Source organism: Silurus aristotelis (assembly GCF_946808225.1).
Source record: "Silurus aristotelis genome assembly, chromosome: 27".
Classification (NCBI taxonomy): Eukaryota; Metazoa; Chordata; class Actinopteri; order Siluriformes; family Siluridae; genus Silurus; species Silurus aristotelis.
This window is the reverse complement of record NC_139600.1, coordinates 11,159,718-11,182,588: the sequence shown is the minus strand read 5'-3', so window position 1 is coordinate 11,182,588 and position 22,871 is coordinate 11,159,718. Positions and strand designations below refer to the sequence as shown.

The 22,871-nt window shown below is 37.2% G+C and overlaps 1 protein-coding gene across 3 annotated transcripts in view; it reads right to left on the bottom strand.

The window, feature by feature from the left end:
* Nucleotides 1-17,372, bottom strand: part of LOC310721233 (phospholipid-transporting ATPase ABCA1) — a 168,797-nt gene extending 151,425 nt beyond the window's left edge. For 2 of the 3 annotated variants that reach the window (XM_083532641.1, XM_083532640.1), the window contains exons 1-2: nt 17,098-17,369; nt 1,841-1,958 (exon numbers count right to left, since the gene is read on the bottom strand). In XM_083532641.1, coding sequence (XP_083388767.1) covers nt 1,841-1,906 — 66 coding nt within the window. In that variant the 5' untranslated portion in view covers nt 1,907-1,958; nt 17,098-17,369. Of the gene's footprint in view, nt 1-1,840; nt 1,959-17,097 lie in introns of all 3 variants that reach the window. The other variant, XM_083532642.1, reaches the window with a different exon arrangement.
* Nucleotides 17,373-22,871: the final 5,499 nt, after the last annotated feature.

The following is a 22,871-nucleotide window of genomic DNA, read 5'->3' as shown; positions in this document are numbered from 1 at the left end:
CAACCTGCTCGGGAGTCGGCTTAGTTCATGTAAACAGGATTAGATTATATCTAAATAAGCGGAGGTGGTACAGAATACAGATGCAGTCTGTCTTCTCTATTTTTACGAAAACAATCTAAAAAATCATATGGGAAGTTTTCTGGATTTAACACATAATGCAGGATAAACTGCATTGTTCACATTTCCCTTTTTACACCAATACCTGTTTTTTTTCTTTTTGCCATCTGCCTGTGATTAGGACCATGATAACTGGATTTACCTTAATAAAAAAAACTCTGATTGCATCCTGTCTCTCTCACTTACTGCACGTTACGCATACGGCGGGTTGGTGTGAAATTTACAACACAGCACTTAGCTTAACTGTCGAACAAAACAAATATCATGGAGGTTGTCCTTGTGCGTCAAGCTGTCCTTTCTCTCTTCATTCTCTTCCCTCCGTCTCCCTCACACAGCTTCTGAGAAGCACATTAAGAACACAAACAACCCAACTCCCCGTAGAGCTTGCGCTCAGAACGGGTTTACATGATCACCGGATCTCCTGAGTGCACACTGAGTTCTTCTGTTCTTCTTTGTCAGAAAAGACACTGACAGAGGGAATAAAAAGCCCAACATGCCAGAACCATCATCTTCCAGCACTTTCTACAAGACAATAGCTTGTTTTGTTTTTTTCTTCATTGTCTGGAGTTGAATAAACAACAATCAGGATAGTATATTCCCCTGAAGGTGGTGAAAAGTGCACTAGGAGGTTGCTGGGAGTATCACACTTGGGACTTTTCTCCAAAAAAAAAAAACACAACACAACACAAGTAACACAAGCGAAGGGTAAGGGTAGGGTTTAACGTTTAAACACAAGGACATTCAGTGTTATTTATTTTTGCTCCAAATTGGCTCACCTGCCTTTTCCCACTCACCAGCCAGTTTTCCCACCTATGTGCTTCCTCCGGGACAATCTTTTCAAACCTCTCCCTATGCTGCCTTACGGAGTAGAATTACACACTCAGTGAAAAGCCTCTATCTACTCTCTAGAGCATACATCATCTTACAGATGCTCATGATCGGCTTGTGTCACTATGATTGACAGGAGTGAGAAAGAACATCAACCCTCACAGAATTTGATATATTTGTGGAGTGAAAAATGTGGCTGTGCATTTGGTTGAGGTTCCTTCAAGATTATTATCTATTATTCTACTTTTCTAGCTCAATTTATGTATAACTCAATTACTTCACTGTACACACTACAATGTATGGTTGTGTATGTGACCAATACATACTGCATTTTCATTTCATTTGTTGATGGTTAGAATATGCATAAATGTCTATAAATAAAATGAGAAAAGTGTACACACAATAAGTGTGAGTTTATGAATTGGGTGTAAGTGAATCGGGAGTGTGTATTTGGAGTGAGTATGAAAGCATTTGTGTGTGTGTTTGTTTTTGTTAGCCTGTGGGATTGGGAGTGTGGGTATGTGTGATTGGATTTATGTGTCAAAGTGTTAGCTTATGAAAATTTGTGGAATGTCATTGAATGCATTTGTGTGTGTTTGCTTGTGTGAAGGTGACACCATTCCTCACTCTCAGGAGACAGGTGAAATCTGCCGTCGTCTTCTTCTTTCTCTCTCTCTCTCTCTCTCTCTCTCTCTCTCTCTCTCTCTCTCTCTCTCTCTCTCTCTCTCTCTTTCTCCCTCCCTCACACCTACAGCTGTTCCAGGCCAGGAAATGCCACCTGACACTCAAAAACAACACCTCACTCTACACCAGTTGGGAGCTGTGATGCCACGTGTGTGTGTGTGTGTGTGTGTGTGTTTGTGTGTGTGTGTGTGTGTGTGTGTGAGTTGTGTACCTTCTGCCTCTTGCGCAAAGTGAAGTTCTTCCAGAGCAGAAGCTTGAGCTGCACCAGGAGACCCATTATTTAGATTGCCGTTGCGTTACGATGGAAATTCAGACTCGTTTTTTGTCCTCTACAGAGGGACAGAAGGACAGATGTACTGTATAAGGAAGACAGGTTTAAACTCATATGTAATGTTGTTAACTGACATCAATACAAAAAAAAAAATATATATATATATATATATATATATATATATATATATATATATATATATATATATATATATATATATATATATATATATATCTCAAAACTTTCAATATGGCTTTTCTATCTTATCAATAAGGCCAAATATACAGTATATTGATCCTAGGTCATTCCTTTTTTCGAGTTTCACTATCACTATTGATTGAACAAATACATAGTATAATGACAGTTAAACCACTGATCTGTGCACTGAGGGATTTGCTCGAAACACTAATCTGTATCCTGGTGATTTGTGCGCTGTTTATTCTCCCTGTGAAACAATTTGGATTGGATCGTTCCACTGTCAGACCCTTGAGTCATTTACTTCATGCTACATTACAGGCATACTAATGACAATGTAGAGATAATCGCTTTCCTTCCTTCTCTAACACACACACACACAGTTGTGACAGAGACAGTAAGCAAGATAGGGTGTATGCACCCCCTGACTGGTGCAGGGGTCAATAGTTCTTGCCACAAGGCAAAACCGTTTACTAATAGCATTTATTTATTTATTTATGTATTATTTTATTTCATGTGCTCTATGCACTGTATGTTTTATTATTTTTTACACATCCAGCTTTGCAAGCCTGCCTCGCTCAGCCAGGTGAAACCTCGGTCAGATGTGCAAGCTTTCTGCAGCACACTGAGTTCTGAACATTCTGGACCTAGTTGTGCATGAGGGCATGAGCTACACCTTGTACCTCCCGAATAATCTACAGAGCAAAAAAAACAAAAAAAGTTTTGTAGCAGTACAAACGTGAAATTTGTTCATTGACTTTTGCAACTCTAATTAAATGATGTTGTGGGTATAATGTGTCATATTTAGAGTGAATCCAAAAGGATTTATGCATCAATAATGCATTAACATTGTAATGTTTATGCAAAGAAAAAATGTAGGAATACTCTGAGTACCAGTGCACAATACAGAATATGCAGATCGTATGCAAGTGATTCAAGCCTCAGACTTTTCTTCTATCCAAATTCACTAGCATTCAGAACAGAGGTGTCAAATCTCAGGGTTGGGCAAAATATTTTTTATATATATATATATATATATATATATTGCTTTAGGAAGGGCATCCAGCGTAAAACATGTACCAAATTAAACATGCGTATGATCCGCTGTGGCGACCCCTAAAGGGAGAAGCCGAAAGACAGAAAGAAAAAATACTTTTACAAGGGAGCATGAAATTTCTTTGCAAACCTTCCATCAATTGGCCTAATTGATCTGTACCTTTACCATTACACTGACTCAGTTGAAGCAAAACAGCTTTCCTCTGACTGTCATGCAATAAATCTGACATATGCAACCAGATAACAGTTCAAATGTTCAACTACATTTTCCTGTGAACTCCCAGATTAAGATTTTAAAGTAACCAACAGTTTAATGTTTTAACAGTTTTGTGAATATTTCATAATTGTATCCTCATTTAGTTACTTAGTGTTTGTTAACAAAGAGCTACTTTGCATCAGCAACACTGACTCAATGCTAAACAACTAACTATTTAATAGCAACTCGTTTAGAACTAATAAATCATTTGATTGTTTTTCATAAATATAATATATTATGTGTCAGGCAGTCATTCATGCAATGGTATGCAAAATTATGATCCTTCTAAACAGCTACTTCAATTAGGGAACAATATTATTAATTTAATCATTGGACATTGGACACCTATTTAAAAGCTGTCAGGCTGCATGTTTCCTCCTTCACCACCTTATTCCATATGGATGAATTTTCTGTTCTGATCTCAACAAGTCTGTGCAAGTTACTGAGTAGGCACCAATCAGAGGCCACGTTTTTATAACTTCATCATGTAGACTTGTTATAAAGTATTTTACAGTATTTTAAAATTACAAAAATACCAAACACGTTTTTGATACAAAAATATGAAGCCTTTATCATCAATCCTATCAAATACAAATGACAAAATCCAATTTTATATTTAAAAAAAGCATATTTGAAATACTTGTTTGACTAAAAGACAGGAGGTGGAGATGGAGGTAGCCGAGCTGAAGATGTTGAGGTTTTCGTTGGGAGTGATGCGGATAGACAGGATTAGAAAAGAGTTTATTATTATTATTATTATTATTAGAGGGACATGTAGGACGTTTTGGAGACAAAGTGAAAGAGGCCCGATTTAGATGGTTTGGAAATGTGCAGAGGAGGGACATGGGGTATATCAGTAGAAGAATGCTGAGGATGGAGCCACAAGAAAGAAGGAAAAGAGGATGTGGTGAGGGAAGACATGCAGGTAGTTGTTTTGAAGAGACAGATGTAGAGAACAGGGGGGTATGATCTGCTGCTGCGACCCCCTAACGGTAAAAGTCGGAAGAAAAAGAAGATTTGAAATGCATGTATTATAAATATTGCCCATATCTGTCAACTGTTTTCCACGATCGTTTCCACTATTGTTTGGTTGGAATAAAAACCTACACCCACACCAACCCTTTGTGGAAAAGATAAGACACCCCTGATCTAGAATATTACTATTTAAACCAAGTGCTTACATTTAAGCCTAAAAAACAAAACCTAAATTGGGAGAGAATCTGGAGTCCACAGAATTGTCATATAACTCAGGGACAAGTGCAGTGTGGAGCTTTTAACATCAAATCTGAATTGAAAGAGCATGGCAAAAAAACAGGTAAAACTCAATTGATGTACAAAGAGACGATACAAATGTCAGAAACAAATGCGAAAACAGTTTAGCAACAAAACAAAAATAATCAGAGAATCATTGAGTGTATTTTGATTTTATGAATGAGGTTCCTTTGTGTGTGTGTGTGTGTGTGTGTGTGTGTGTGTGTGTGTGTGTGTGTGTGTGTGTGTGTGTGTGTGTGTGTGTGTGTGTGTGTGTGTGTGTGTGTGTGTGTGTGTGTAATTGGGTGTTCAATCAGTGACAGGAAGTGTCAGAGTGGGGAAAATGTGTGTGTGTTTGTTCTGGAAATGTGAGTTTGTGTTAGATATATTTTTGGTTGCTGGGATTTAAAGTTCTCAGGATGTCTAAAATCTAATGGAATTCAATTGTGTGGTAATTTGTTTTTGTTTTTTTTCTGTCAGATGTACTTCAATCAGACATGACTAAAAGCAAAAGAGAATTAAAAGTACATTTTATTATGATCATACATAACTGAGCAAATGGAAAGCCGTCAAATGAGCTTCTAATTGTGTTATGAGTGCTGTATATTTGTATATATTGCCTATTAAAATGAATATGACTTATGAAATTAAGTACCATTATAATTCCCTTTATACAGCATGAAATCTAGATAGCCCACTGGATGTTTTTTGTTTCTTACACCATTCGGTGTAACCTTTAACGACCAGACGAGCAATTTCTGAAACATATTTTTATAATAAATATCATATATAATAAATATACAAACACCAACCATGTCCAGAAATCACATTCCTCTGTTGCTCGATGCAAAACTTTTACTGAATGTTTTAACCTGCATTTGCATCATAATATGCACTTTGGTACTGCCATAATGATTGGCTGATTAAATAATTGCATGGTTGTGCAGGATTTCCTATTAAGTGACTATGGAGTAGTTTGTAAATCTCTATGTACACCATTCGATATTTCCAACTACTTTTTTTTAACCTGAAATTGTTTTGGATAAATGGATGAATAAGTGAATATATAATGAGAGATAAAGAAACTTCCTTTTCCTGCTAAACATATATCACGGTTAAGCCTGACCTCTAGGAACTAAGAAAGTTCAAGCTGATGTTTATCTAAGGATACATTCACATTAATCAAGATAGAGCTGAAAAACAACACCTGTGTAAAAACATAAGAAGCTTTGGTCTCTGTGCTGTGGGTAAGACTATACAGCTGTTTGTTTGAGTTGACTAAACTTGAACAAACAGCTATCTATCACCTGACTAAAACTATGCCAGCGGGAACAAAAAACTGTTTTTGCTGCACAAAACACGGCCAAAGTTTGGTTTGGTTAATTTGACTTTGCTGTGATTTGCCCCTTGCCATGTTTAGATTGGTTTGGGTTCAGGTTGTGGTTTTTGTGGTAAATTTTTTCTGCCTTTTTATTTTTCGATGATGACTCCTAAACTGAGTCTTATAGAATATTTAGCATAGAAATGTACAGGAATCGACCACTAAATGTTTAGCGATTCGTTGTTGCCATAATGTTAATTATTTCCACCCAAATTGGAAATTGGATCACAAAAAAAAAAACATTGCTCTCGGGTTAATATAATAGCAATAGATGGTGACATGCTTCAAACATGCTATGTTTTACCTCATCAAAATTGTAATTTTTTTCTTGGAAAACATTTGAAAATCTTGTCAGATGAACCAAGGCATTTTTTTGGGTTGATTTGCATGTTATGTTTGGCTTTCTCTCACCAGCTAAGAGACCAAGCTAAGGAATACAGCAATCATTTTTTCAAAGAAAATGTGCGGGTTTCCTGCAAAATAACTCCTAAGCTTCTATGAGGACCCCTGGGAAAATTCAAACACATCTCTGTAATGGAATAAATATAAATGCTTGACAAGGAGTGGTGTTGCTACCAAGACAACAGAGATAATATTTCAGAACACAAGCAAATGCAAATACAAGGAAGTTCTGTCTATTTTGCATGTTTTAATTGGTACTTCAAGTATACATCATGCCTTTAGGTCACGTTTACACCTACATCACCTACTCTTTCTTTATCTTTCTCTTTCTTTCTCATTATCTCGAAACACAAGTTCACATGGGTTCAATTTAATTGAATTCCATCTAAGAAGCCTTTCATTCACATCTACCTGAAGCTACAGCTGCTGACATTTTCCCAATGATAATTCGACTGTAAAGTGAATAAGTGAAATGATCTCCACTCTCCATGCTGATCAAAGCTCAGAGACTAAGAAAGCTTTCCAGGAGCCACTCAGACCAACCGAGTCACAATCTTTGCCGTGCTTTAATTTTTTTTCTTTCTTTCGTTTGAGCTTCTCAGAGAATAACATTCCATCACAAGACTCTAACCTTAAATCTGTGGTGTCATGAGTATATTCATAAGTGTTTCATTTTCCACAGAAAGAGAATACTAAAACAAGAAATATCCAGTTATACCTGCATCTAAGAGAAGTTTAGAGCAACAGTACAAATGATTTTCACATTATATGAAACTCATAAGTCATAAATATAAAAACTCATAAATATGAACTCATAAGTATGGATATAAGGATATGAGGCAAGTTTGTTTATATATATATATATATATATATATATATATATATATATATATATATATATATATATATATATATACATATATATATATATATATATATATACATATATATATATATATATACATATATATATATATATATATATATATATATATATATATATATATATATATATATATATATATATATATATATAAACAAACTTGCCTCATATCCATACTTATGAGTTCATATTTATGAGTTTTTATATTTATGACTTATGAGTTTCATATAATGTGAGAAAAAAAAAAAAAAATATATATATATATATATATATATATATATATATATATATATATATATATATATATATATATATATATATATATATATATATATATATAATGCACTTATTTTTTAAACTATCATGTTCAGGTGATATCTTTGACTTACAAAAAAGAGGAAAAAACCCGAAAATGTTTCATTAAATTACTCAGGAGGAAAAAATTATTGCTTTCTATGAAGCCCATATATACAACTCATGCTAACTGCATTACAAATATTATCTATCTATCTATCTATCTATCTATCTATCTATCTATCTATCTATCTATCTATCTATCTATCTATCTATCTATCTATCTATCTATCTATCTATCTATCTATCTATCTATCTATTATTATATTATATAATAGTAGGCTTTAACATTTCAACAATTTGAAATAAAATTTTATATAATGCTGCATAGCTCCAGATTGGTCAGAGTGCTGACCCCTGTCCATCAGAAAAAGCTCCAGCATCTGAGCAGAAGTGAACCAGTAAAGTCCACTAAAGGTGATAGACCATTCTTACATTTAGCTCCTAAACTTTAGCTCCATTTTACATACCTTATATACCGGGTTAGTTAAGACAGCAGAGCTGCTTTCCTGCAGCAAACTGATCCAATGGCATTGGAAAGACCACACGAATGTAATTCCGATAATTTGGAAGAGCTACAGCACAAATGAAGTCCATCTGCTTGATGATCTGCTTAACCAGCTTGATTTGGTTCATAGACAGGGCATAGACAGATGTTTTTGTCAGTCTTTCCACCATTGTCATGGTCATGGATGACCAACAAAGCATTCACAAGATTATGCAAACAGTGGCTGGCCAAACAGACCAAGGTTTCAGGTTTTGTTGATGCTCCAGAGTGTGTACTTTATCACTACCCTAGAGACCACACCTACTATTCCACTATGAATGGGTCATTGTGGCAAAGCAGGCCAAACACAATATTTTTTTGTTTGTTTATTTTAGCCAATTTCCACCCACAAATTGGATTTCCAATATCATATGACAGCTACTAGACCAGAAACAAAAAGACTAGCATGAGAAATATCTAAAGTTGCCAAACTAATGCTCATGATTTATCAAGTGTATCACACTTAGAGAAAACACCCATGATTGGCTTCTGTCACTGTGCTTGACTGAGAGAACCAATTTTGCTCTAAAACGACTCCCGATGGCTGTGGTGTTGCCAGGATTTGAACTTGTGATCGGAAAATCCGGGCAAACAGTTTTCTATTGTGCCACAGCACACACTGTAAAAGGATTATGCTTGAAACAAGTATTATAGTAGTAATAATCAGTGATTCTGCCTATGCTTTTACAACAAACTGACAAGCCACTATATCTTTTCTATGTACACCTACAACAAGATTGTTAGTGTGCACAAAGTAGGTTTAACACGTGCAACAAATCCAAAGAACTGGCTCAATCTTTAATCTTGCATCAGTACAGTACATACCTGCAATTTGCAATTTTCCCACATTACTGTTTCTTTAACTAGAGAAAAAAAAATATTCATATCTTCTTTTAATCTTGTAATGTAGTGGTTGAGGTTGCATTAAATGCCTATAGAGATATATAGAAAATTAATGTTTGGTAGGAAGTAGTAGAGCTCTTTTTTCTCTTAGCTGTAGATTGACTAAAAAACAGATGTTCACACTGAAAAGTGTGCTATTTATGTTTAACTACTTAGCAGCTAAGAGTTCTTTTTAAGCTGACAGTGCACAACCACAAGAGACAATAGAAGTGCTTGGTACAGCCCCCACAACAGACTTGTCACTTGCTAGAAAATAGGGTAAGTTTTTTTTTTTTTCCCAGTCCACATTATTTATGTGTGCTGTCTGTTACTGGATCCATTAGAAACCATGTTCATTTTGACTTTATGTCCTCTACTAGTTTCAAAATAGCCATCTTGACAGTCTGAAACATAAGAAAATGTACAAGCATAACCCGGGTTTTTTTTATAGTTCTTGGATTGAAAGATACCTGGGTGAACAGCATGACATAGAGAAGGTTATCAGTACTCTGTCAGCAAAAGATTCAAAGATAATGGATTTAAAAACTTAGATCAAGGACAAAAATGTCCTAAGAGAAAATGAGAAGGAAAGAAAGAGATAAAGAGGATAAAGGAAGTGCAGTAGTGTAACAAAGTTGTCAAAACTTTCTCTCCATATCATTTATTTTTGACATTTTATATCTTCAAGGATCATTTATAAGACCATGATTAGCTACTTCTTCAGCTTTTATCAGAACTGGAGAGGTGTTGGCCTACGTGTGCATATGTGTGTGTGTGTGTGTGTGTGTGTGTGTGTGTGTGTGTGTGTGTGTGTGTGTGTGTGTGTGTGTGTGTGTGTGTGTGTGTGTGTTTGTGTGTGGGTGAGACTCAGCGATCATGTCCTGTTCTTCCACACAGCCTGGTAATTGTCTCCAGTTTCCTTAAATATTTCAGCAGGCATCAGGCAGGACACGCAGCGCTGAAACCAGAACATGGCGTGGGAAAATGGCCTACACAGGCGCCAGGCATAAAATATGCAGCGGGTAATTTCCTATTTATAAATCATATTCTGCTTTTGCCAGCTCAAACGGGAGCACGATCTAATTCCACAATTCAATCTAAGCATGAAGGGCAAAAAAAAAAGGTTTCACACACAGACACACACAAACACACTCATATGTTATAGGGATTATTTAAAGATGCCACAGAGAAATACAGAGATTAATGTTTGAGGAAAGGCCAAAATGCAAACTGATGCCCAAAATATCTATTTAGCAGAAGATGTCAAAAAATGCAAAATGTCAGAAGATTTTTTTTATATGCTCTTTAATGAAATTAATATGCACATAAAATATGTATTTTTTTTTTTTTAAGTTTAACTGATTAATACATGCATGATTTCCAACAAAAACTTGGCAAAAAAAGGAATATATAATTCAAACATATAAATACAGAAGTCCAAAGCATGCTTCATATTAAACAACTGGTTTCTTTTTAATTACATTGGTTTATTTACACTATGTTGGGGAAAATATCATATTTTTTTGGCCTATACAGTAGAAAGAACACGAAAATTTTAGGAACATAATAAAACTAGGTGTGTTCAAGCAGCAAATCTCACGTATATTTAATTTAACACAATTCAAGTAGTGCTGAAGTCTAAGAAATTCTGTAAAGGTTAATAAAACATTGCTTTGTCCTACATGTCCAAGAAACTAAATGTTGACTTTTCGCTTTACAGACCAAAAATAGATTAATTTTTTTTTAAAAATTAAAAAAATTTATAAAGAAAGAATATCTGTGACAGTAAACATAATCCTCCTCCAACCATTCATCTTTTTGCCATTTAATTGCACGGACAACCACATGAAGGGGTAATACTATAAAAAAAAAAAAAAGATTAAATTCTATGGTCTTGTGAGACGCCTTCATTTACATACAGGCATTTGAATGGTTAATGCACAAAAGTTTAGTAAACATTCACGCACACACACACACACACACACACACACACACACACACACACACACACACAGATTATGACATGTAGTGAAATGCTTTTTTACTACTGTCCAACATGTAAATAGAAATAGAATATAAAGATAAAAAGTTAAATAAAACAAATAAAAAAAAACAAAAAATATATCTATATTTGTTTTTTTTGGTTTTTTTTGTTGTTTTTTTTTACACAATTTATTAATTGGCCAATCCCCAACCTATATGACATTTACATAGTGCCGAGAGTAGAGACTAGTTGCTCTAAGAATCATAAAGACACAATGTATCTAAAAACCCTGAAAGAAAAGTGCTATCTGTCTTCATCCACCTACACTCACAGATGCCAATAATTGGTTGATAATGAACTGACATACTAAAAGAAAAAAATGATGTATGTTTATGTGCTTAGATTTCATGCCAAGGAAGAGCACTACAGATGCAATATTTTCTTTAAAAATGTAATAGAGAATTATAGATAAAGTCAGAAGGAGTTGCATTGTGTGTTTGTGGATTTAGAGAAAGTGTATGATAGAGTGGAAAGAGAGGAGTTGTGGTTTTGTATGAGGAAGTCAGGTGTGTCAGGGAAGTATGTGACCGGTTTGCAGGACATGTATGAGGACAGTGTGACAGCAGTGAAATGTGCAGCAGGAATGACAGACTGGTTTAAGGTGAAGGTTGGACTGCAGCAAGGATCAGCTCTGAGCCCTTTCCTGTTTGCAGTAGTGATAGACAGATTGACAGACGAGGTCAGACAGGAGTCTCCATGGACTATGATGTTTGTGAACTTGTGAACTACCACCTCCGCTAATTCTAATGCATGGCAAATGAATGACACATGAAAATTCACACCATCTCCATCAGTTACAAAGACACAAAAGTGTTTCTGTTGCCATTGTGAAATAAAGGCAATGTTGGCACCTGTTATACAAATTAGATGCAAATCCAGCCGAGAACACCTTGATCAAGTTCACGCTGTCAGTTTGTTTCTACTAAGAGAGTAATGTAGTACAATCTATGTAGGCCTTATCAATGTGTTCTGGTTATGACCTCCAGTGGGTAAATCATTATAGCATTACAGTAACAGTATTATGTGTGTGATATCAGAGTTCACATTTTAATGCCACATCTTAAGACACTATGATAACAGGAGTTTATTTGTTTGCTTACATATAGAAGATGGAAAAAAAGTCTGTTTCCTAAAACAAGCCTAGTTCCTGAACTTGGATCTAACATAGTATGAATTGTATAAAGTGACACAATCAAAAAGTATTTTATGTTAAATTAAACCTTTTCCCATAATACAAATTTACATTTTATATTGTGTTGTATTAATTATAATTTAAAGAAATTTTTTAAACATGAACTGCATCAAATACTAACTACAAGTCACTGAAAAAGCTCTCATTGTTATTATTATTATTATTATTGTTATTGTTATCGTTAATGTTGTAATAATATTAATAATAATAATAATAATAATTATTATTATTATTATTATTATTATTATTATTATTAGCAAAACAAGAAAAAGAATCTGTTACAGGAAATCCCAATCCATAATTATTCAATGTTGTTTTAGCTATTACTTTTTTTGACGGAGTGGGTGGAGAAGAGTGGCAGGAGTGATTTGTGATAGAAGGGTATCTGCATAAGACTTATAGGACTGTGGTGAGACCGGCAATGTTGTATGGTTTAAAGACAGTGGCATTGAATAAAAGACGATTGAAGGTGGAGCTGGAGGTAGCAGAGCTGAAGATGTTAAGGTTTTCGTTGGGAGTGACGACGATGGACAGGATTAGAAATGATTTTGTTAGAGGGACAGCGCATGTAGGACGTTTTGGAGACAAGGTGAGGGAGGTGAGATTGAGATGGTTTGGACATGTGCAGAGGAGGGACATGGGGTATATTGGTAGGAGAATGCTGAGGATGGGAGGATGGAGCTACCAGGAAGAAGGAAAATAGGAAGGTCAAGGAGGGGGTTTATGGATGTGGTGAGGGAAGACATGCAGGTAGTTGGGTTAAGGCAGATGTAGAGGACAGGGTGGTATGGAGACGGATGATCCGATGTGGCGACCCCTAATGGGAGAAGCCGAAAAAAGAAGATGAAGAGTTCTAGCTATTACTTTCTATGACTGAGTTCGAAATGGATGAAATATTACACCTTTGTAGACTTCAAAATAATGTCAACATGACCTGTCAGATCTGTTAGTAACAATAAAAGCTTGGGAGCCCAGAATATTATTGTACACCTTTATCACAGTATATATTTAAATAGTTTTTCGGGTGCACAACTTTTTTTATTAATAATATAAATGATATTATTATGTCAAGTTTTTTCCCAATTTGACTGTTGTTGAAGAAAAAAATTAATAAATGAGTCTAGATTTAAAACTATTCAACTTAATATAAAAAAAAAGATGAACACAATTATATTAGGACAACAAACTAAATTAATGGAGCAATAAACCATATAATTGATAAAACAAAATATACATTAACCGGTGCACGATAATAATTAGATTCGGCACCGCAATTTGTGAAGATATTATACTCAAGGCACATTGTCTGCTTAAATAATAATATAATCTACTACTACAAATAATAATAATATTATGTATAATATGATTAATTCTAGAATCAATCATCCTGTTCATGCATCTATGTTTTTCTTTCCTTTCTCTTACATGAAAACCCACTTATTCAAGTGTAAACCTGAGTGTGAACAGCTCACACTATCCCACCTGACACTTTCACAACAGGTGTCTTTTTTTTAGTATATTCAGTTCCAGCACCTTTAACAGAAACTGATTTCCAGATTTGACCCTCAGCATGCAGTTAATTAGCGACACCTCTGGTGTCAGCTCATCATTAGTTTGAACTCAGGGTCCTTGCAAGAGGCGAATCAGTTCTATTAGTGTGAAACTCATAAGCAGAACCAATCAACTGTAAAATGGGCCGTTTACGTTAATAACCTACTATTCCAAAACTAAATGGCAGTAAAAAGGTCAGTGGTTAAGGTTCTATCAAATCTATCAAATATCAGGGTGATTTGTTGCTGCTCAGATCAACACTTGGATTGGATTCTCTGGATACAAGCTGAATTATTTCAGAAAGGAATAATACACACACAATGCCAGCACATTTATACATATTTTATTCTTAATTTGGCAGTAGATTATAATTTTTTTATCTATGAGCAGTTTCTATTAATTTGAAGATACATTTTACATCAAAGTGTTGTACAACTTTGGATCAGAAGTTCGGGAGTTCCAGTCCCAGCACAATCATGCTATCACTTCTGGGCCCCTGAGCAAGGCTCTTACCCCTCAACTTCTCTGGTGTATAAATTAGATAAATGTAAGTCACTCTGGATACGCGCATCTTCTAAATGCTATAAATGCAATGATTGCACTTGAAAACACAATAATAAATACTAATAAAAAAATCAAGGCTTTTCATTTAAAACACAGAAATACCTCCTGAAAACTTTTCCCCTTACACTAAAGGGGAAACTCTTCATTCATGGACCCAACATGTTAAAGAAAACATCACTGAATCAAAAATGAAATAAACATGTTCTAAATATTTTCACTTGGAGCCTCTACAATAAAAGTTACTTTGGGATTTATTGTGTATATTCTGTAAGATGATAAAATGCTATTAAATCAATCAATGACTTTTGACATATCAAAATTGAGCATTTATTAAAGCTGCGGTATATTAAAGCATTGTCACCTTGAGCAAGAACTTAGTGTTTAATATCAGATTGGCTGTGATTTGCCTGTAGCACTCGAAGGTGAGTGCTGTAGGTGATCACAGCCGTGCCAATATTCAGTATAATAACAATATTGTAATTATTATTATTTTTTTTTATTGAACAGTTCTATAAAGAAGATATAAATATCAATGAAGTGACAGTGCTATTACAGACACTTAAAAATGCCTCTGGAATAGTTCTTTTCTTTTTCTCTTTTTCTCTATCTCTATTTACCTGAAATGAATCAGTGACCATTTTGATGAAGTACCCGTTAAACATTTTGGAAACTCCTAATTTTTTATAAATTTGCAGACACATGCATTTTCCTTTTGTTTATATATCGTATTTTCCGGACTATAAGCCGCAACTTTTTTCCCACGATTTGAACCCCGCGGCTTAAACAATGAAGCGGCTAATTTATGGATTTTTCCTGGGTTTTTCCGGGTTTCACAAACTTCAAGCCAAAAAACTGAACCCCATAACATTAAACTAATGAAATTGCTGAAAGGATTCAGGTGAACCAATGGGACTCTTTATATTAAATCAGATGCGCTCCCACTGAATCGGGCCACACCACATTATAAATATGGATGAGGTTCCTCTGACGTTTGACCTGCCGCTCACTCGGACTGTCTACAGGAAATGTGAATCATTCGTCACGCTGAAAACAACCGGGCATGAAAAAACACTTCACCTGTGTTCTGAGCTGCACGGCATCGGGAGAAAAACTTCACCAATGGTGATTTTTAAACGCACAACGATGCCAAAAGATAAACTCTCAAGAGAAATAGTTGTGGAAGGAAGGAGAAAGACAGTGAACAATGACTTTCTTGGTAGGCTACTGTTTAGATACAAGCCATGTAACAGACACTGTCTTTAGTTAAAGCCTGTGTAAAGTTCATTAGTTTCAGTGTAGACACTGCGGCTTATAGAAATCTTTGTCAAATTTAGTGGGTGCGGCTTATATTTGGGTGTGCTTAATAGTCCGGAAATTGCGGTACAACAAATTAGGTAAAATCAACACACAGTGAATAACTAGCAGGAAGTTCTGTTGACATATAAGTCCAAATTTGACATTGTTGCCTCTGACGGAAAAGCTTATGTAAGACCGAGAACAGGAGAGAAGTTGTTTGCAGACCCTACAGTCAAATATGGAGGTGGAAGCTTAATGGTTGTTGGTTGTTTTTTTGAATAGGGAATGTTGGAGACTGGAATACTAAGCAAGGCCACTATTTCATATACCATTCCTACATCTTCAGCTTGGCATGGGTTATCAGTTGGCTGGAGTGTTATCTATTATAAAATGGCCTAAGGTCTAAAATAAATATTTAGTGAAGAAGCTTTGGCAAGTCTTACAAGAGGCATGGCAAAAAATTTCAGCTGCATATTTTGGAAAAACCAACTGATGCCAAGAGTGTGTTCTCCATGTGTGGAGTTTGCAATTAAAATAAATTGTAACATCAGTAAATTTAGTTTAAATGTAAGTTTGCTCAAAGTAAATGGAAAAGGAACATGAATTTGTATCTCAAATCCTATTAAACTAGGTGTAACCAACATTTTTAACTGTACTGTGCTGTACTCTACATTTCATGGCGAACACTTACAAGCAGAGTGATTAAAAATGTGGATAAAGTGATAGGTTATTGTAAAAATGCTTCTATCAAAAGAACTACTAGGCCAGAACAAAATGCTGTGTAAATGAAATCTCCCCCAAAAAAGTATAGAACCATTAAAGAATTAAAATTTACTGTTCAGTATCCCAAGAATATCACAACCAATATGTATAGTTTGATGTATTATTATTGTTATTTTCTTTGCTGTATATGAATAATTGTACTTCACAGATCCATTTAAAAAGGAGCAGTAGTTCTAAAAGGTGTATTCTTACATGTTACTTCACTTAATGTTCTAACACTTTGAGGAAGAGAACAGTGTTTAATTATAAATAATTTTCTACTGCGAACAGATGCTTTTTTCCAAGCTGCTGACATTTAACTGACGTCTATGACCCATTTTTAATTGTTTTTTTTTTAAAGTATAGCAGGGTTTTTAATCAATTTAATGAAGTTGCCAAAGAGTAGAATGTATTTTGGTTAGGATTTTCGTCATAGAATTTCAGTGCAGAAATGATTTAACCTGTTTAAAATTCCCTTTATGTCAATCAAGTAAAAGCATAAACAATGTGAACTAAGCCCATACAAACAAATAGTACTAACAAATGTATTACACCTTGTGCCGTAGTGTGTGATCGCTCACCTGTTCAGTGACCTGCTGAGATCTTGCGTCTGTCAGCTCCACATCCTCACTGACAGTATCCACATGACAGCACAGGCTCAATATAACACAAGTCTGTATGTTTACTGAGTGCCTTCCTACTCTGTCTTTTTAATACCCTGCCTCTGATTAGGTCTCTCATGCAAACTCTCCTTTCTCCCTTTTTCTCATGGGCTGCAACATGTAAATTAGTCCTGTGGGGATTTCTATAGAGACAGAACAAGGTGTGTGTGTGTGTGTGTGTGTGTGTGTGTGTGTGTGTGTGTGTGTGTGTGTGTGTGTGCGTGCGTGTGTTGGTGTACATTACACAAGCTAGCATGCACCGAGAACACGTGGTTCCTCACCTAACCTCTATGCGCATGTGTGTGTGTGTGTGTGTGTGTGTGTGTGTGTGCGCATACTAGGTCATCATTTGACTGTTGAGACAGTTATATGCTTTAGCATGAATCAGGCCTAGGAAAGACAAGTTAATAATCAGCTCACTCTCTGCTTGCCAGTTGACGTCTTTTACAGCAGCAATATAAAAGCTTCTGGAAGAGCTGAGTGGGACTGTAAATGAGAGAAAGAGAGAGAGAGAGAGAGAGAGAGAGAGAGAGCGCAACTCATTAAATTCATTTGATTTGTTTGGCACCTTTGAGAAAAGATGAACCAGGAACACTTTTTAGAACTTGATGATTGAACGCGGGTTCAGACGGAGAAACAGTGCTGTTTTGAAAAGGGCATTGACATGGAAAGGAAGCTGTAAGGCTGTGGACTTACAGCTGGTACAGTCATAAAAGTCATCTGTTTTACCGCTACTCTTACAAAGAGCAAAGCAAATGAGTGCGTGAGGTAAAATATCAGAACCAAAGGTCAAGGCTATTGTGAAGAAGCAGATAAAGACACAGACATACATATAAACCGTTGAGTCATGAAATGGGTGAGCTACAGAGCAGTCACAGCATCATTTTGATAGCAGTGTGCTAAAGATTTAAGTGTTCAAATTGCTCTGACTGAGCAATATTATTGCATAAATATTCACCTATTTGGACATTTGTGTTACTTAAAAAATTGAATGGATTGAATGGAAATTAAATAGACTTCTTTATATATACTTACACACAGTATAACCCTTAATATTAAAATGTGTGTGTCTAGATTTATGACGTCTTAATGAAGTCTATTTCTGTACCCGGCATTTACAATACAAGCAAGTAAGTCTTAAAGGAGGTGGGTGGAGCTAAATACTTATGCAAGGAACCATTAACATGGACTGTTTGTCAAAACATGTCTAAACAGATGTGATGAACAGTTCTTGTTATCTAGTTATCTGGTCAATCGGTGTTAATATGGTCTAAATTATACTGCAGAATTCTATACTTTTCAATTGACCAATTCCGACCCAATAGGTAGATCTCCTGTATTACACTGCTTCTGACTTCATCTGAGGTGAAAATCATTGAATTATTTTTTTTTCTTCAAACTGCTGCTTTTACCATTTCACAACAAAGACACACTCTGACGATAGTGCTAACTGTCCCCTTTTCAGCATTTATGAATTTACAGAAAACCATGACTGTCAGTCAGAATGTTATTCTGATTGACAGAGAATTCCTGTCCTGTCCACCCAAATAGTATGTTCAAATTATCAGAATTTTTTTTTTGTTGTGCCAGACAAGCGGCATATTTTTTAAACATTGTCAGCTGGCCAGTTTAAATGAGATAATAAAAAGTTTGATGGATAACATCTCTAGGTTAATTATTTACCCCAGGTTCCCTAAAATTATGTGTGTAATCAGTCAAAAATTGGACAGGGGTGGTGACGTCACAACCAGGAAGTATAAATTGCACATGCGAAGAGGCGAGCGCCAGCTTCTGTAAGGGAGAAGAATGCACTAAAAAAATTCCGGCAGTGTGGCTTAGAGATGCAGCATCTCGTTCCCCCAGGGAACTAGGGACATTACCCTTCAGTAACTCGAGCTGCATCTAAACGCTTTGGGAACAAACATCCAAACACGCAAGATTGACTAGTCCCTGACTAGTGTGTATAAGCACAGCTAGGTCAAAGGACAAAGGGACCAGGAGTGGCACTGCAGTCCAGGTTGTAGAACCGGACGAAGGTCAGTGGGGTGGACCAGCCCACAGCACTGCAAATGTGTTGGAGGGGTACTCCAGAGGACTAAGCCTTGGAGGCAGCCACACTCCAGTTAGAGTGAGCTCTGACCCCGAATGGAGCGGGGAGACCAGAGAATTTATATGATGATGCGATGGCATCAATGATCTATTGATCAGACTTTCTCCAGGGAACCGTCCCATGGACTTAAGTGTCCAGTGCGTACCGGTAGCGGTTCAATTTCTCTTAGTCTGGGGCCTAAAAAGGAGGAGGATAGAATGCCTGTTACCTTACAGGTCATAGGATGACCTGAGGACACTTTGGGGCACAAAAAGGCACTGGCAATACCTGGAGTAAACTACAGATAGGAAGAGGCCACAAAAAAGGGCCTGTAGATCTCCTACTCTCTTAAGCAAGCAAATGGCCAGCAAGAAAGCAGTCTTGATAGAGATATGCCCTAAAGATGCTTTGGCCAGTGGCTCAAAGGGGGGCTCAAAGGAACAACGGAATGACGGACAGGCCACATCCAGGCACTCTAGGTCGCACCGGAGGCCTCAGCCTCCGGGTGCCGAGAAGAAAATGCATCATAAGAGGGTCTCTGCCCAGAGACTGAGCCACTAAGTGTGTGTGATATGCTGAAATGGCAAATACGTAGACTTTTTCTATTCGGGCAGAACAGACACCTTTTGGCAGCATAAGACCTCCTCGTGGGGGAGCTTTGGAGTGAAGAATGGTCTTTACCACCTCAATGGAGAGGCCAGAACCTCAGAGCTGTGCCCCCTCGGGGGCCACCGCGACCTTGGAGCCACCAGGAGGAGCAAACTCTGTCCTGGCGAACTCTCTCTAGAACTCCCGAAAGCAGGGCTGGAGGAGTTAGGGAGAACCAGAGGGGACAGTGCAACGTCTCTAAAGACGCAAACAGATCCCCTGGGCTTTGCTGATTCTCTCCAAAATCTGCTCCACCACAAGGCCCACAGGAGGACCTAGTGTGCCAGTTTGTTCAGGTGGCGCGAGCACAGTAAGAGGCTGTCCTTGACAGTAAACTGCTTGACAGTGAGAGGCTGTCCTTCTCTGACCTTCCTGGTGGCCATAAGGATGGCCACAATGCGGGCAGGGGAAAGCTGTGCGTGCAATTTAGTCGAATCCCTGCATTCAGTCGGAACCTCAAAACCTTCAAGTGAGCAAGAACGACATCTCGAGGCCGGACCGCTAACTGCTCTGATCAAGCTAATATCAAACAATTACTGATATAGTTGAGGTTGCGGAAGCCTTAAAGTCTCAGGGAGACCAGAGCTGCATCGACACATTTTGTGAAGATGCGGGGTGAAAGGGCAAGGCCAAATGGAAGATCCTGATACTGGTTTCTACTAAGTTTTGGCCTCAAAAACAAACCCCAGGAACTTCCTGTGAGAAGGAAGGATGAATCAATGAAAGTATGCATCCTTCAGATCTACTGTGACAAAACAGTCCTCGGATCTGATTTGAAACACGACCTGCTTGAGGGTCAGCATCCTGAACCTTAGTCTCACGAGTGAGCGGTTCTGTTGACATAGATCCAAAATAGGACGCAACCAACCATCCTTTCTGGGAACTATGAAGTACTGCCTGTAGAACCCGGACTCTCGTTCCTCAGGAGAGTGTTTACTTCTTGTTCCATGACCAGAGCCTGCTTGGTTCCCACGAGAGTGGAAAAAACCTGGTCGAAACGGGGCGGACGAGACTCGAAATAAATTGAGTAGCCTCACTCTACAGTGTGCAGGACCCACAGAGACACATCTGGCAGAGCTTTTCAGGATGCCAGGAAGTCTCTAAGGGGTATCAGTCTCTCGAGACTGACCTCTGGTGTGCCTAGAGCCAGGGCAGTGCCCTGAAGCAACTCTAAGAGATGGCGAGGCCTTTTTTGAGTTGCAGTGGGAAGAAACCGCCGAAAGGTGTGCTTTCGAGCATGTGAGTGAGTGCTGGATCATGCAGGTGAGGTTGGAGAAGGGACAAGCCCATTTTGAAACCCTCTGCGAAATCCATTTGGGAGCCCTGGGAACTGCCGCACCGCTCCTCCGAGCGTGCAGCCGTCTCTCTCTCTCTAGCTTTGCTTGCAGGGATTTATATTTTTTTCTTTTCTGACGAACAATTGACAGATAATTTAACACATACACACAGAGCGCTTCGTGAACAAACAGAAGCTGGCGCGTGCCTCACTCCTTGTGCATTTTATACTTCCTGGTCATGACGTCACCACAATGGTGATGGCCAGTGTTTAATTTTTGACTGATTACACACAATATTACAGAGCGTAAACATAGGCGCGTTCTCAAAGCATTTCGATGCAGTTTAAAGTGTACATGGGCATGTACTGAAGGTGGGGTCAAGGATGTTTTTTTGTCTTCAACTTGTCCTCATTAGATTTCACTCAGTGTGCCTTTCAGTGTAGAACTATAAGGATACTCTGTAGAACCTTACTTTAGAGAAAATCCAAGAGTAAGCCATCAATCAAAAACACTGATGGATAGAGTCGTGCTGTGCTTTAAAACGACCACTAACAAAGGGAAATAGCAGTCTGAAAGCATCTTCCTCTGCAAATCACTTCTCCTTCTGAGAATATTATGAATGTTCTAGGACATTTTTCATTGCTGCTGACCAGGTTGGTCTGTATTTGATTGGTTCTCTTATTACAAACTACATATGTGTAGAATTTTAAATTCAATTTGTATAGAGTGACTAGAATATAATGCACTATAACCCAGAGGAAACTGTGCCAGTGATATAAAACATAATGTGAACTGAGATTTTGGGTCTAACTGACTTTGTAAGGGTAGACTTAAGAAGGAGTTCCACCTCACTGTGTTGGTATTTTGCCATCCTTTCACTTGCATTAGCAATCAAACCACATGCTCAATCATACTTGAGGCGGTTGACATACTATCACCACCTACCAAGCTGGTAGATGCACAAATATTTTCGAGCTACATAAAAAATATCCTTGTACACTTACACAAGCATATTGTGTGTGTGAGCAGGGCCTTGAATTGGCACCCTGCATGCAGTCAAAGTTCAGCACCCCTAGCAGATTTGGTCTAGTTCATCAACTAATTATGAAGCCCTTTATATGTTGGTTCTGGTGTGCTGAAAGTTAGATAACCTTGAATCTCTGCATGGCATTGAATCTCCAGAACTGGACGCCCTGGGCAAGCAGATGATTGACACAAATTGGACATGGAAAAAGATAAACTATAGTCTTTGACTGTACTTTCACAAGGTAGACCAGTGAGGTAGGTATTTGCAGGTGTCAGGTGATGTGTTCAATAAGAGTAGGATGGAAAAATCAGTCTTGGCTTCTCTGCTTATATATTACTACTATATTTCCCATTATACACCTTTACTCACGGATACATACCGAGCCACTATCATACCCCCTGATATTTTATTTGTTGACTTGAATGCACTGGTAATTGCATTATTCATGTGTTATTCGACAGTGATCATTAAAGAAAAAAAAAGAAGCATAAACACAGTGTTGTAACCATGTTAACAAGGCAGAGAACATCATCATAAGTAATAATTACACCCACAGCAAAACAAGAGTTTTAAGATTCTCATTTGCTCTTGTAAAAAGATCCAGTAAAATAATAAAGCCCATTACATTGTTTCTTGATGCAAAAAATCAATT